This window comes from Brassica napus, chromosome C2, assembly GCF_020379485.1.
Source record: "Brassica napus cultivar Da-Ae chromosome C2, Da-Ae, whole genome shotgun sequence".
NCBI lineage: Eukaryota > Viridiplantae > Streptophyta > Magnoliopsida > Brassicales > Brassicaceae > Brassica > Brassica napus.
The window spans coordinates 4,152,532-4,166,389 of NC_063445.1; the positions used below are offsets into that span (position 1 = coordinate 4,152,532).

The 13,858-nt window shown below is 36.6% G+C and overlaps 4 protein-coding genes across 5 annotated transcripts; 2 read left to right on the forward strand and 2 right to left on the reverse strand.

The window, feature by feature from the left end:
- Window positions 1–2,645: 2,645 nt before the first annotated feature.
- On the forward strand, window positions 2,646–5,262 carry LOC106380723 (26S proteasome regulatory subunit 8 homolog A-like). The gene is made up of 9 exons (XM_013820546.3): window positions 2,646–3,040; window positions 3,419–3,516; window positions 3,628–3,852; window positions 3,933–3,995; window positions 4,080–4,243; window positions 4,344–4,500; window positions 4,583–4,681; window positions 4,774–4,884; window positions 4,967–5,262. The coding sequence occupies exons 1-9, from the start codon at window positions 2,839–2,841 to the stop codon at window positions 5,105–5,107; spliced, it is 1,260 nt and encodes a 419-aa protein (XP_013676000.1). The 5' UTR covers window positions 2,646–2,838; the 3' UTR covers window positions 5,108–5,262.
- Window positions 5,263–5,392: 130 nt separating this feature from the next.
- LOC106380722 (GTP-binding nuclear protein Ran-2-like) lies at window positions 5,393–7,388 on the forward strand. The gene is made up of 5 exons (XM_013820545.3): window positions 5,393–5,710; window positions 5,839–5,908; window positions 6,127–6,183; window positions 6,288–6,405; window positions 6,751–7,388. Exons 1-5 carry the CDS (start codon window positions 5,408–5,410, stop codon window positions 7,166–7,168), a joined length of 966 nt encoding a protein of 321 aa, XP_013675999.2. The 5' UTR covers window positions 5,393–5,407; the 3' UTR covers window positions 7,169–7,388.
- Window positions 7,389–7,589: 201 nt separating this feature from the next.
- BNAC02G09310D (DUF724 domain-containing protein 1) lies at window positions 7,590–9,848 on the reverse strand. 2 transcript variants are annotated; one of them, XM_013820542.3, is made up of 3 exons: window positions 9,153–9,848; window positions 8,385–8,770; window positions 7,590–8,300 (listed from the first exon to the last, which is right to left on the reverse strand). In XM_013820542.3, exons 2-3 carry the CDS (start codon window positions 8,766–8,768, stop codon window positions 7,761–7,763), a joined length of 924 nt encoding a protein of 307 aa, XP_013675996.1. In that variant the 5' UTR covers window positions 8,769–8,770; window positions 9,153–9,848; the 3' UTR covers window positions 7,590–7,760. The 2 variants fall into 2 exon arrangements, with proteins under 2 accessions (XP_013675996.1, XP_048602449.1); XM_048746492.1 differs by lacking the exon at window positions 9,153–9,848 and adding an exon at window positions 8,856–9,124.
- Window positions 9,849–10,112: 264 nt separating this feature from the next.
- LOC106380719 (tRNA dimethylallyltransferase 9) lies at window positions 10,113–13,784 on the reverse strand. Its single transcript, XM_013820541.2, has 11 exons — window positions 13,482–13,784; window positions 13,181–13,234; window positions 13,045–13,087; window positions 12,857–12,965; window positions 12,578–12,776; window positions 11,231–11,459; window positions 11,040–11,134; window positions 10,867–10,961; window positions 10,697–10,772; window positions 10,459–10,601; window positions 10,113–10,378 (listed from the first exon to the last, which is right to left on the reverse strand). The coding sequence occupies exons 1-11, from the start codon at window positions 13,731–13,733 to the stop codon at window positions 10,279–10,281; spliced, it is 1,395 nt and encodes a 464-aa protein (XP_013675995.1). The 5' UTR covers window positions 13,734–13,784; the 3' UTR covers window positions 10,113–10,278.
- Window positions 13,785–13,858: the final 74 nt, after the last annotated feature.

The window sequence follows — 13,858 nt, forward strand, 5'->3', positions numbered from 1 at the left end:
CATCAAGACTTTGTGCCATCAGTTTGGTTCCATCGATTTGGATCCAAAACTCGTTGTATTCGAAAGACCCGGGAGAGAGGAAGAACACGGACGTTGTTACTTATGAGTTCAAAAAAATGTTACTGTTAATTCGGTCAAGTGGCCAGGAATGAAAATATGAACACTTCAAGGTAGAACGGTAGAACCTATGAATAGTTGATTATAGATCGCATACAATGTGTCTTATCTCATCACCTTACCAACCAAGGCTAAGTACTTGAAGATCAATTTAGTCCGTTCGGAACGGGAAATTGAACTCTTCCAACTTTAAGTTGGACCACCCAAATCTGAATCGATAAATGGATTGTTTATTGCTTGTAATCTTTTTGTTTTGACTTGTTACTTTCAAGTTTAAGAAATAAGATTACTGTCGATTTGTCAAATGTAGGGGGTGTCAAATATGAGCTATATAGCTCATGAGCTAACTGAGCTCGGCTCATTCTTTCTTTCATGAGCATGATCTCTATATTTTAAGTTCGTTTAATAAATGAGTTTAATGATCAAGATTAAATTAGATCAAGAGTTATATGATTGATCTTTAATGAATATGAGCTGGCTCATGAGCTTGTTCATTTTTATACTTACAATTATATATATATATATTATATTTGAATAACTTCTATTTTTATGTAAAAAAAAAGATAATTTCTATATTTATATTCTAAAATTAAAATGTTAAACCAAATCTTCTTAAGAGATAATTTCTATATTAATCATATTTATCTTATAAAATTAAAACGTAAAATATACATATAAATAATATTTTTACCAATTTGGTATTTATCAGATTTCCAAATTTTTTGTATATTTTTACCAAATTTTTTTTCTTTGAAATTTATTAACATAATAACCTTAAAAGTCTAATTTCTTATATTAATATTTCTAATATTAGAGTTTTTAACGACAAAACTACAATTTCTAAAATTGTGAATCTTGTTTCGTAATTTTACTAATGAATACAGTCCAAATACTTTTTAGTTTTATGTATTAAAACCATTCTAAATAATGTTTAACAAACGATCCACCAAAAAAAGTTATTTAAGAAAAAAATAAATAGTATTAATTTTTTTATATAACTTTGGATGTATTTCAAAAATCAGTTATTTTTTCAATTAGATTTGGATATTCAATTTCCTCTAATTTTAGTTCCATTAGGATAATTTGATAGATTAAATTGCTGTGGGTTGGTTGGTTACCCATCGTGGCTTAGTCATCTTTTCAGCTAGGCCCCTGCTCATGATCTTCTATTATCTTTTTGATTAAAGTTGAACCTTGTAAAAACTGTGATATCTTTATCTTCTCATCAATGAAATTAGGGTTTTTAGTAATTAAACTCCTCGGCTAAAGATGAATCGTAAAAAAAACTCTCAACTAAAAATCCTGTGAAATAAACCTTCAACTTTAATTCTGTTAACATATGTTATCCTCCGTCTAAAAAACCGTGACGGAGGATGACATATGTTAACGGTTTATAAGTTGAAGGTTTATAATGTTGAAAACTTTGTTGAGTTTTTTTTTTACGATTCAAAAATAGTTGAGGGGTTTTATCACTAAAAGTAATTAAATGTTGTTAAATTATTTATTATCATTTATACATTGTTTTAGATTGATTTATAAGCCTTTAAAACTAATTTATAAATTTTAATACATTAATCTATTATAAAATTAATTTACACATCTTAAATTAATAATTTTCAACACTACTTACAACTTATTATAACTTCAAATATTAAATTATTTGATATTTGGCAATAGTGATATAAAAAAATTAGTGTGTTTATATCGTCATTGTCAAATATCAAATAATTTAAAGTTTTTAAGTTATATTAAGTCTTAAGTAGTGTCGAAGATAGTTCATTCATGAAGTCACTCATTCTATTTAGAGTAGGACACACTTTTTCCTATTTTCATGATTTCCGTCATCCGGCTCATACTTTCCTATTATCCTATATTGTTCTTGATTTATTGTATTACTTTATGTTTCAAATATATTACTGATCAAGATAATAAAAATATACCATATTTATTCAGAAATAAATGAGAATAAAAATAATCATGCATTATTTTGGAGGGGAGGTGGAAAATATGAGCCGGATGACAGAAATCATGAAAATAGGAAAAAATGCGTCATACTCTAAATAGAAAGATTGACTTTATAGATGAATTATCCTCGACAATACTTAATAACATTTAATGATTTTTAGTGATAAACCCTCTCAACTATTTTTGAATCGTAAAAAATACCCTCAACAAAGTTTTCAACATTATAAACCTTCAACTTATAAACCGTTAACATATGTCACCCTCCGTCATGGTTTTTTAGGCGGACGGTAACATATGTTAATAGAATTAAAGTTGATGATTTATTTCAGATGATTCTTAGTTGAAAATTTTTTTTACGATTCATTTTTAGTTGAGGGGTTTAATTACTAAAAACCCATGAAATTATAGTGTTTTGAAGAAGGATAATTTGATAGATTATACTGGATCCGAATCAGGTATTCGAATAAGGTCCGTCTTTATGCTCAACCGTAAATTTGGAAGGATTGAGTGATCAAGAGACTCTAAAGCATGTAGAGGGTTCGCGAGATATTGAAAAGGAAAGAAACATTTCAATTTTTGAGTTAATTTCCTTTTTTACCTTCTCGGTATCGTCGGTATTTAACTTTATATGTAAGTAATGTTTGCGTCGTGAGAGGGTTTTCAGATTCCGATCGAAACTCAGATAACTATTCTCTCTTTCTCCTCCTTCTGGGTTTCATCAAAATCACAAATACTCGCGACAATCATTGAGAGGATATGGCTGCCGTAGGAGTGGAGTCGATGCGTCCCGAGTCAGCGATGGAGGAAACCTGCAACGTCAAGATAGCGGCGGCGAAACAAGGGGAGGGGCTTAAGCAGTACTATCTCCAGCACATCCATGAGCTCCAGCGCCAGCTCCGCCAGAAAACTAACAACCTCAATCGCCTTGAAGCTCAGAGGAATGAACTCAATTCTCGAGGTCCTTTCTTCTTCCGATTTAGTATTCTTTGGATCTGGGTGCTTTTAAAAATGTGATTTTTAGCAGCAAGAAGCTACCTTTTAATTCAGATTCTTTGATTCTGTTTGACAGCTATCTGTGCTAGCCGCATAACCTATAGTTTGTGGTTCATTGTTTAAGCTGAATGTTTAGAGTTATCTAGAACATGTTTATTAGTATATACTGCTAAATGAAATGACGAAAGTTTCATATTTTTGGCTTCTTGTTTATTTTCTTGAATGAGATTTCAATTTCAAGATGATGTGAATGTGAATGCTCTTGTGGAAAACGCATGGCTGTTAGTGTTGCTACATTGGTGCTTGAAATACTAATTTTTTTTTCCTGAACCAAACCAAACAGTACGAATGCTCAGAGAAGAGTTGCAGCTGCTTCAAGAACCTGGTTCCTATGTCGGTGAAGTGGTCAAAGTGATGGGGAAAAACAAGGTCTTGGTTAAGGTACGATGAATCCTTATATCATTTTGTTTTAGAGTTAATTTGGCGTTGTATTTTTTTTGTTTTGTTATCTTATGAGCTATCAATAAGACTTGTACTCTTATCATTTTCCAGGTTCATCCAGAGGGTAAGTATGTTGTTGATATTGACAAAAGCATAGACATAACGAAGATCACACCATCAACAAGAGTTGCTCTCCGTAACGATAGCTATGTTCTCCACCTCGTCCTGCCAAGTAAAGTTGATCCGCTGGTCAACCTTATGAAAGTTGAGAAGGTTCCCGACTCCACATATGACATGATTGGTGGTCTTGACCAGCAAATTAAAGAAATTAAGGAGGTATGCTTTCTAAAAGTCGCTGGTTAATCATCTATCCATTCTGTTGTTTCATTCTTCTTGACAATTTAATTGTTTATCAGGTCATTGAGCTGCCTATCAAGCATCCTGAATTGTTCGAGTCTCTTGGAATTGCGCAGCCAAAGGTACACATGCATTACAAAGCTTCTCTCTATACTGTAACGGTGTTAAGTGGATTATAGATGATTTCATCTTCATTTCTTTTCTAGGGTGTGTTGTTATATGGTCCACCTGGAACTGGGAAGACACTTTTGGCTCGAGCTGTAGCACATCACACTGACTGTACGTTCATCAGAGTTTCTGGTTCCGAGCTGGTCCAGAAATACATTGGAGAAGGTTCTAGAATGGTCAGAGAACTCTTCGTGATGGCAAGGTCTGTATATGCTAGTACTTTGAAATTTCCAGCATGGTAGACAGTGCTTGTAAATACTTTTGCCTGTTGGCTTACCTTACTATTGCTGAATGGGTTTTAGGGAGCACGCACCATCAATCATCTTCATGGATGAGATCGACAGTATTGGGTCTGCTCGTATGGAATCTGGAAGTGGAAATGGTGACAGTGAGGTCCAACGGACTATGCTTGAGCTTCTCAATCAACTTGATGGATTCGAAGCGTCAAACAAAATCAAGGTACTTGTTAAAGTTGTCAAAGAACTCTGAAAAAGAGAGTCTTATGGTATACTTATTTATCCTCTTCTAATTACTGTTACAGGTTCTGATGGCGACAAATCGAATTGATATTCTGGATAAAGCTCTTCTCAGGCCAGGAAGGATTGATAGGAAAATCGAATTCCCTAATCCTAATGAAGATGTAATGCTTGTGTTTATTATTGCTTGAGTAGATAGTTTTAGTAGAGAACATGTTTGGCTAATGTGTATATATTTTCTAAAATGTGTTGGCAGTCACGTTGTGATATCTTGAAGATTCACTCGAGGAAAATGAATCTGATGCGTGGGATTGATCTGAAAAAGATCGCAGAGAAGATGAATGGTGCTTCAGGTGCTGAACTGAAGGTAAAGTGTCTTTGTACTCTTACTTCTCTATCTCTCTCCATAGTTTCTTTCTCTTATGATGTTGGTTAACTATGGTCGTCAGGCTGTGTGCACGGAGGCGGGCATGTTTGCTCTGAGGGAGAGGAGAGTACACGTGACACAGGAAGACTTTGAGATGGCGGTGGCGAAGGTTATGAAGAAAGACACAGAGAAGAACATGTCTTTGCGTAAGCTCTGGAAGTAGGAATCTCTTTCGTTTGTACTCTAAAAGGGAGAGCCACCTGAGAAATAAGGGGTTTCTTTTTTATCACGTGTGGTTCTTTATGTTTCTTCTTTAAGCCTTTGAACAAAGTGTGTATTTACTGCCTAAACACTAGTTTAATGTTCCCGTATTTCATCCTTTACCAACTTAGAGACTATTATTCGAAGAAAGAAAAGCAAGCCACCACAGAGTACGTTAAGATATAGTTTTGATTAAAGAGGAAACCGTAATCAAACTTGTTGCACTACTATAAAGCCAGACAATAGTGATAAAGTCACAACCATGATGCGAGACCGTAATCATCTCCGTCAGCACCGTAAGTTTCTTTATGATTCGTCAAACGCACGCAGGAGACCGCGTGGGACTAAAGCTGAAAAAGATCTAACGGTGGAGAAAGCTGCGTTGAAATTGCGGAGCGATCAAAAAGAAGGGAATCTAACGGTCGTAAGAATAGCGTCGGACGTAAGCGAAAACCCTTGCAAAAAAATTTCCTCTTTTAAAAACCCCCAATCTCCCTCTCGCCGCTTCTCTCCTTCTCAAAATATCTATCATCTCCCCGCACGCTCTCGCGATTCCCAAAACATGGTAAGCTTCTCTTTGCTGGTTTTCTTCTGATCGATCGATTAGATTGCGTTCCTTAATCCATGCTTTTCACTCTCAGATCCGTTGTATTCTTCGTTGATTCTAAATTGATCTTGGATTTGTCGTTGCAGGCTCTACCGAACCAGCAAACCGTCGATTATCCTAGCTTCAAGCTCGTCATTGTTGGTGACGGAGGCACAGGTATTTTTTTTTTGTTTTTTCAGTCTGTGAAGTGTGATCGTTCTACGCAATTGAGAATTTGCTAGAGGCCGTTGTTACGTTGGCGGCGATCGAGATGATTATACGAACCGATTCGTATATATATTTACTCACTGTTTGTTTTCAATCAGTAGATTTTGTATGATGATTGAGATGTGTATGATGATTATTTTGCTAAGCTTGAGATTTCTCTTTTGCAGGGAAAACCACTTTCGTCAAGAGGCATCTTACTGGGGAGTTTGAGAAGAAGTATGAACGTAAGTATTAACGAATATTTTCTCGTGAATACGCATTGTCTATAAGTATTCTTCATTAATTAAACTGAATTTTCTGATTGATTTTTTGGGGTGTCGTGTTGCAGCTACCATTGGTGTGGAGGTTCATCCTTTGGATTTCTTCACAAACTGTGGCAAGATCCGTTTCTACTGCTGGGATACTGCTGGACAGGAGAAGTTCGGTGGCCTTAGGGATGGTTACTAGTAAGCAGACCCTTTTACTTGCTCTCTTTTTTTTACTAAAATCTGTGGCTGTATGTTGTTGAAGTAATCCCCTTGGATCACTTAATAGCATAAGGTTGGTCTGTGTAGTTTTTGAATAGCTCTGGCTATGTTGTTGAAAGAATCTCCTAGGATCACTTACTAGCATAAGCTTTAATATGTGACTGTTTTGAATAGCCCTGGCTATGCAATCTCCTTGGGTCATTTGCTAGCATAAGATTAATATGCGCAGTTTTGAATAGCTATGGTTATGATGTCGTAATGGTTGATTTGGTGTTTCCTTTTGGATATATAAAGCTAATCGTTTTTTTTTTTTCATTTTTGCAGCATCCATGGCCAGTGTGCTGTGATTATGTTTGACGTCACAGCACGACTCACATACAAGAACGTTCCAACATGGCACCGTGATCTCTGCAGGGTGTGTGAGAACATTCCCATCGTTCTCTGTGGGAACAAAGTCGACGTGAAGAACAGGCAAGTCAAGGCCAAGCAGGTGACGTTCCACAGGAAGAAGAATCTGCAGTACTACGAGATATCCGCCAAGAGCAACTACAACTTCGAGAAGCCCTTCTTGTATCTCGCTAGGAAACTTGCTGGCGACCCTAACCTTCACTTTGTCGAGTCACCAGCTCTTGCTCCCCCTGAGGTTCACATTGACGTTGCTGAGCAGCAGAAGAACGAGGCTGATCTCATTGCCGCCGCAGCTCAGCCTCTCCCTGATGATGATGATGACGCTTTTGAGTAAACAAAAAAATCTTCCAAGAATGTCTGCCCCCGTGGGAAGCTTTGCGTTGTCTGATTCTCTCTTTTGTTTTGGTTTTGTTCTATGTTGCGTTGATGTTACATATAGAATGAACCGAGTGTTTTAGAACTGATATTGGGGAAGTATTGATATTGTTCCGGTTTGGAATAGAGTGAGTTGTTTTTGAACCCAAAGAGATTTATACAATCAAGGATCTTTTCTCTTCGCTTGAACACCGTAGACTCTTAACTTGAATCTGTTGAGGTCTAGTTTGTTTGTATGTCATGTGACTGTTTTGTTTGCATGTTGCCTGCTGTGACTGTTCACAGCTTGCTTGTTGTTTGTTTCACTGTTGTGTGACTAGTGCCAGCTGTTTTACTGTTGTGCGATCAGTCGCAGCGATTTGTGACCACACGTTGTTAAGTTACATCGTTGAAACTAGAAACTATACTTGCAGGAATCGTTCAAAATGACATTTACAAGCTCAGGAACAAGGAACCAAATAGCTTTGTTTGAAAATAGAGTGACAATTTGTACAACCTTAACCTTCGTTTTTATTCTATGTAACACAGCTTGTAGTTGTTAAATGATGCTGCTATCTGTATGTTTGACTGTTATCATCAGAGATAAGGTTTCTTATCTGCATCAGATGTTCCTCATTCGAGATGTTCAGTCTCAGACGGAGGTTTGTGATCCACGTTTCTTGTTCCCATGTTATAATCGGTCCAGATGCGTGCAATCTCTCGATACTGCATCGGTATTCATCCAACTCTAGCTTATGAACATCAGCAGCTTCTGAGCCTTTTGCTGTAAAGCCAGACTTCTTGGTCTTGATGTTTCTGTAGCGGCAAGAAGATGACTCTGTGTCACTAGAGTTACCAGTTTCTATGGGGGTGAAAGAGACAGTAGTTAAACCATCCATGTTCACGCTACAACTACCAACAGAAGAAGCAACACTCTCTCCATCTTCTTCGACGTGTGTAGTTTGATTGTGTGGTGTAACCAAAGAATAGGTCCGTTTCTTTGGACCTTTTCTCGAAAGTGCATCAGATGCATTGACTTTGTCTTTGCTCTTCAAATTCACCTTTCTCCTTAAATTTTCTGTTGAAGTCTGAGCACTTAATCTCGATGAACCCTTTAACCAAATGGTATAAACAAAATGTCAGCTCACAAAAAGCCTTTGAAAGATTTGTTTATTAGAGAGGAAAGAAACAGGTACCTGCCCGACCATGATCCACTCATTATCTTGCCAAGATTGTCTGACCCGAATGTCAGATTTGTTTGCCTTGACCTTCAGTGAGGAGCCAAGCAATCTAACCATGAAGCAATCATTCTCCAAAACCTTGGACACTATAGCCATCTTCCAGGAACAACTTTCAAAAACCTCAAGAACGTCACCAGGAGACCAAGAATGTAGAACTTGCAGAGGAGGCTCAGGTCTCATACTCTTCCTCGGTACCCTCTCTGTAGCGTCATCAGTATCATACATGACAGTGTAATAATGCCCATTACCGGACATTATCTCAGCAGATCGCCAAGCACCAGATGGAAGTGATGATTTGATCAACACTTCCACTTTAGTTCCTTTCTTGAATCTCATCATTCCTGCAATTTAAAAAAAAAAAAAACATGTGATGATGTGAATATCTTTACACATTCTAACTGATCCATCATTGTAAATAGTACATACAAATATCAAGAAATAAGCTGGACCAATAGATCCATAAGAATCTTTCACATCCACAAACTTCAATCTATTGTCAGATTCTTTTGCTTCATAATCACTAGAGATTGCAGAGAAGTCTACTATTTTGCAAAGCAAGAAAACAGTAGAGAGAAACATAGCATGGATTATTCAGATGTTAATGAAACTGAAAAGTATGATGATGACTCAATGTATATATGATCAATCTTCATTACTGAGAAAATTGGAATGAAAACTCAGAATTTCAATTTAGAAAAAAAGCATAAAAGATATTGTGTTTACCTTAAAACAAAAAAAAAGAAGTTTGGTCAGTGAATGTTTAGCACGCAAAGGAAATCATGATTCTGTTTTCACAAACAAAATTTCTTTTTTGCTATTTGATTTTCTGGGTAACCAAACATGGATCAAAGGGGGTAAAGAACAGAGAAAAAAAAACTTATATGCAAAGAAGAAAATAAGTTTTTGGCTTATTACACATCAGCAAGCAAAACAAAATCCATATGATTAATTTTAAATGAAAAACATTCGAAAATAATAGTTCAAGGTGTAAAAGTCCCCTTTGGGCTCTAGCACTTTTATCCATCAAGCCCGCATGAGACATGGCCTTTTGTTTGATAGTTTTTTTTTTTTTGACTAAAATGGGTGATGATGATGAGATAAATTGGTGAGTGACAATGATTTGATGTTTTATTGGAACTATATATTTAAAAAAATAAATAGTTTTTTTTTAACGTTGTCCATGGCACAAGAATGTTAAACGTTGGTATCTAGAATGGAAAGTTGATTTATAATGACAACTAACATTTACGCAGAAATCATTTACGAGTGGAAGTAATTGGCTCTGGTTCATGCATACGAAGCAATTAATATAGGAAACAAATCAATATAGAGGTTAATTCGTAATTGCTCAATTTATAATTCACTAACAATGTCATCAATACAAAAGACGTTTAAAAAGGACGATAGATATGTTATTTATTTATTTCATATCGGTGAGCAGCACGAGCAAAGTGCGTGTTTGGGTGTGCCAAAAGTAAAAAAAGTTTTACAGAGAAATAGAAGAAGAGAAAAGCGTTATGGGGATGGTGAGAGGTCAGGTGGCTTTATATAGTTTATATAATTCCCACTTCACTTTTGAAGACATTAAAAATACTGAGAGATTGTAGGTTCCATAATAACGTACCAAAATAATATTTTAAAATGATATTGTCGTTGTCTTGCATTATCTTGATTCAGAATGGATAATGGAACCAACTGTTTTTATTTGCTCATAATTATTTGGATGCAATAGGGCGTGAAAAAACAGACACAAATTCATTGTTCATTAAAACAATCTCTCAAAATTTCATTACAGAAAGAGCAACACACTTGCTTTATCTTGGATAGAATGATAGTAATGCAAGTGGTGTTACGTTGTTGTTCCTTCCACGCATGAAACTTTACTCTTACACCCTTCACTACTGATCCACTCCAACACCGATGAACAATCCTCTCGTCCTACGAAATGCCTTCACAAAACAGATTCCACAAACCATAAACAATCAGAACAAAAAAAGAAGTGCCTAATCAAGTGTTTTGATCTCTGTACCTGTTTCTGGGACGGTAACCCTTTAGTGCATTAGCTTCTCGAGAGTTTCTCAAGTCTTTGTTCATCCTGAGAGAGTCTGGCACCACCAGCAGCGTCTCTCCTTCCTTCTCATATGCATCATAAATGAACTCAAGTATTGTATCCTACAAGGAGGCCAAAAGGATATTATCACCAGCAAAACCAATACTAACATAAAGAGAGATTGAATAGAACCAGACACATGTATATATATATATACCAGAGGTCTAGAAGCATTGAGCCAGTGGTACATAGGCTCACACCTGAACCATGTCATTTGCCTTTTTGCAAAGTTCCTGCCCATCAATCAAGCAAAGATATGAATGCCTGTGCAGAAGAAGCTTATATGTAACACTAGATATTTTCAAGTCTATGCAGAGGAAAATCAACCTGGATGCTTGCTGAAATTTGTTTAAAAACCCATAGAATTCTCCAGGGGAGCTTACACCTCTTTGTCTACGGCATTTTGATAGATATTCCATTGCCTGAAAACAAATGATATGATAAACTCATCAAGGAAAACATTTTTTCACAATCAAATAAAGAAAATAAAGAGTTTTTACCTGTCTGTAACCAATGGCACGAGTTGCGGAACTTGTGTTTGGAAGAAGACCAAGATCAAGAAGCCATCTAGCTTCTGTCAACACTCCATTGGCACCTGATGTTGAGAGACAATAAACATCAAACAAAAAAATGAATTCTGAAGAGTTATTAATTACTATTGTCTATTATTAAGGAGCTGCACTTGTTTTACCTGAAAGCATGTCTTCACATCTAAAATCAATAGACCTGTATAGATCAACACGTGGGCTTGACAGGAAAAAACAAAGGAAGTCATAGTCCAAATCTGTCTCTATGTTTTGGATAGAGATATCAGCAGATGAACCATTCTCATCAAAGTCGTTGTTGGCATCATGAGAATTCAAATTTTCTCGAAAGGAATCGTATGGAACGCGAAAAGAAGACGGAGGAGATCCAGTTGACTGCCATGGAAACAAAAACATACAAGTTATAAAAGCATAGACAGTGTTCTACACCTAAGCAGCCCCGGGACCGGGACGGGGACCGGAAACTGGGACGGGAGCGGGGACGGGAAACGTCAAACTTAAAATTTGTAGATACGGGTACGTCATAGAAACGGCGACTATATTATAAGAAAATATAAAAATATCCATAAGTCTGAAACATAAGTTTTAACAGAAGCAAGAAGAAGGTAAAGAAAATGCTTACGTGTTTTGTTGCTTGTGATATAAACAACAAAGAGACAAGAAGGGAAGGAAAGTGCTTATGTGTTCTGTTGCTGATATATCAGCAGAGAGAGAATGGTCGGGACTTTAGTTTCAAAGAGAAAGAAGAAGATGGACGTGCAAGAGACTGAGAGTGGAAGAATCGAAGAGACATAGACTATTATTTTTTTTAATTACAACTTTTGATCTTTTCAAAATTAATAGAATAAACACATTAAACATTTAAAACATATATGGTTTGATTTTTTACACTTTTTATAACACAAAACTTCATGGATACGTCTATTTTTTTTTGCAGAAACGTTTCCGGAACGTCTCCTTCTCTGCCCAAGCCCGTACCCGACGATTCTTGACGTCCCGGGTTCACCTCACACATATTGGGGACGTTTCCTATGCGTACCCGAGACGTCCCCGTCCCCCCGACGAACCCGATACGTGAGACGGCACCAAGTTGGAGTACCCGTGCAACCTAGTTCTACACTTTACCAAGTTTAAAAATGCATAGTCCATAAGAAAAACAATGACAGTTATCCATCCTATCAAGCAAGACAATCTATAGCATGGTTCAAAAAAAAAAAATCGGTTTAAAATCCATAAATTTAATCCTAAGTCGAAACAATTTTCATAAAATCCGATTTATATGATTCAAATCAGTTTAAACTCTTTTAAATCGGTTAAATTAACCAATAATGTTAGTACAACTCTATAAATTTGTCTAGTTTCTTTTGTTTTGTATATCTAATTTTGATATTCATCAAAATAATTGTTTGGTTAAAGCCAAAAACTAAAATATTTTATAGCCTACGCCCTGAATAATCTGCCTAAATAACAGTTGAAGCTGAGAATTGTCAAACCTTGAGTATCTCAAGGCTACGCCGTAGTCTGTACCAATCATTACGAGGTAAAGAAGAAGCTTTTTGATCACCAGCATTGACCACAAACTCAACAGCTCCATCCCAATTGTAATCAGTTTGAAAATCAATTAGCATATCGTGGACCTCAGAGACGATCTCTGGAGAAGGTTTAGGCAAATCTGGCTTCCCATATATAAACCTAACATCAACGAGAAGCATTACAGGATGTGTGAAACATATACAAGAGAGGTATATAAATCAATCTCCTGACAGACATACCATCTCAGGTACAATCCAGTGCCACCTGTAACTATGGGAACACGCCCTCTACTGAGAATGTCTTTAGTAGCTTGCCTTCCATCTTCGAAGAATTGCCCCACAGAGTAGTCTAAATAAAAAGCATAAAAATGAGTTCTTTTTCTGGATTTATATCATAATGCATTTAACAAATGAGAGATGAAACAAACCTTGAGATGGATGCAAAATGTCGATAAGATGATGTGGCACCTCCTGTACAAACAATATGCATAACGTCAAGCAGTCAAAGGTATATACTTTCATACAACAACATCAGATCAAAATGAATATACATCAGAAGGATACCTTTCTATCGCTAGCTGATGGCTTGGCTGATCCAACATCAAGGCCTTTGTACACCTGTGTGTCCAATCAAAACAAAGCAAGAACCTTTTTTTTTTAAAAACACCAAAGTTGTGGACTTTGATCAAAAACTTCAACTTTATCATTTCAGACACAATTTGGTCAAACAGACAAAACTCTTGAACTGAAAGTACACAGTCTTGGGTTTTAAAGTATTCAACTTTATGTTCAAGACCCTATGCACTCTTAGTGAGCTTAACCAGAGAGAGCATACAAGTAAAAGATTGAAGTGTGACATTGGCACCTGAACGGAGTCAGCACTGATGATTTCGCCGTTGAGACGCTTAGCTAGCTCCAGGGCGAGTTTGCTTTTACCGGCGCCGGTGGGACCAGATATCACAATCACCTTCTCCTTTTCTGAGTTTCTCTTCCCGTTCAGAGAAACAGAGCAAGTCGTGGCGGCTCCGGAGAATCTCCGGCGAAAGACAAGGCACGGTGGTTGCAGTCTCGAGGAACACGTACGGGTTAAAACTACGCCACTGTGAATAATCACCATTATAGGTGGAGTCTTCGAACGTTAATGGAAGCTTCAAAAACTTGAAGAAAGCTCAGAGACGGAGAGAAGAAGACAGCGAGCGAAGGATTAGAGAAGTACGGTTCGGTTAGGTTTACTGATTAAAC

Bases quoted from the DNA above. Each gene is read 5' to 3' on its own strand.
- BNAC02G09310D (XM_013820542.3), bottom strand. From the start codon at position 8,768: ATGATGAGATTCAAGAAAGGAACTAAAGTGGAAGTGTTGATCAAATCA. The intron at 8,301-8,384 runs GTACCTGTTTCT...ATTTGGTTAAAG, and splicing joins AGTGGATCATGGTCGGGCAG to GGTTCATCGAGATTAAGTGC.
- LOC106380719 (XM_013820541.2), bottom strand. From the start codon at position 13,733: ATGGTGATTATTCACAGTGGCGTAGTTTTAACCCGTACGTGTTCCTCG. The intron at 13,235-13,481 runs GTGCCAATGTCA...TTGGACACACAG, and splicing joins TCAGTGCTGACTCCGTTCAG to GTGTACAAAGGCCTTGATGT. The intron at 11,460-12,577 runs GTTTGACAATTC...TTTCCATGGCAG, and splicing joins GTAGCCTTGAGATACTCAAG to TCAACTGGATCTCCTCCGTC.
- LOC106380723 (XM_013820546.3), top strand. From the start codon at position 2,839: ATGGCTGCCGTAGGAGTGGAGTCGATGCGTCCCGAGTCAGCGATGGAG. The intron at 3,517-3,627 runs GTACGATGAATC...ATCATTTTCCAG, and splicing joins AAAACAAGGTCTTGGTTAAG to GTTCATCCAGAGGGTAAGTA. The intron at 3,996-4,079 runs GTACACATGCAT...TTTCTTTTCTAG, and splicing joins TTGGAATTGCGCAGCCAAAG to GGTGTGTTGTTATATGGTCC.
- LOC106380722 (XM_013820545.3), top strand. From the start codon at position 5,408: ATGATGCGAGACCGTAATCATCTCCGTCAGCACCGTAAGTTTCTTTAT. The intron at 5,711-5,838 runs GTAAGCTTCTCT...TTGTCGTTGCAG, and splicing joins CTCGCGATTCCCAAAACATG to GCTCTACCGAACCAGCAAAC. The intron at 6,406-6,750 runs GTAAGCAGACCC...TCATTTTTGCAG, and splicing joins GGCCTTAGGGATGGTTACTA to CATCCATGGCCAGTGTGCTG.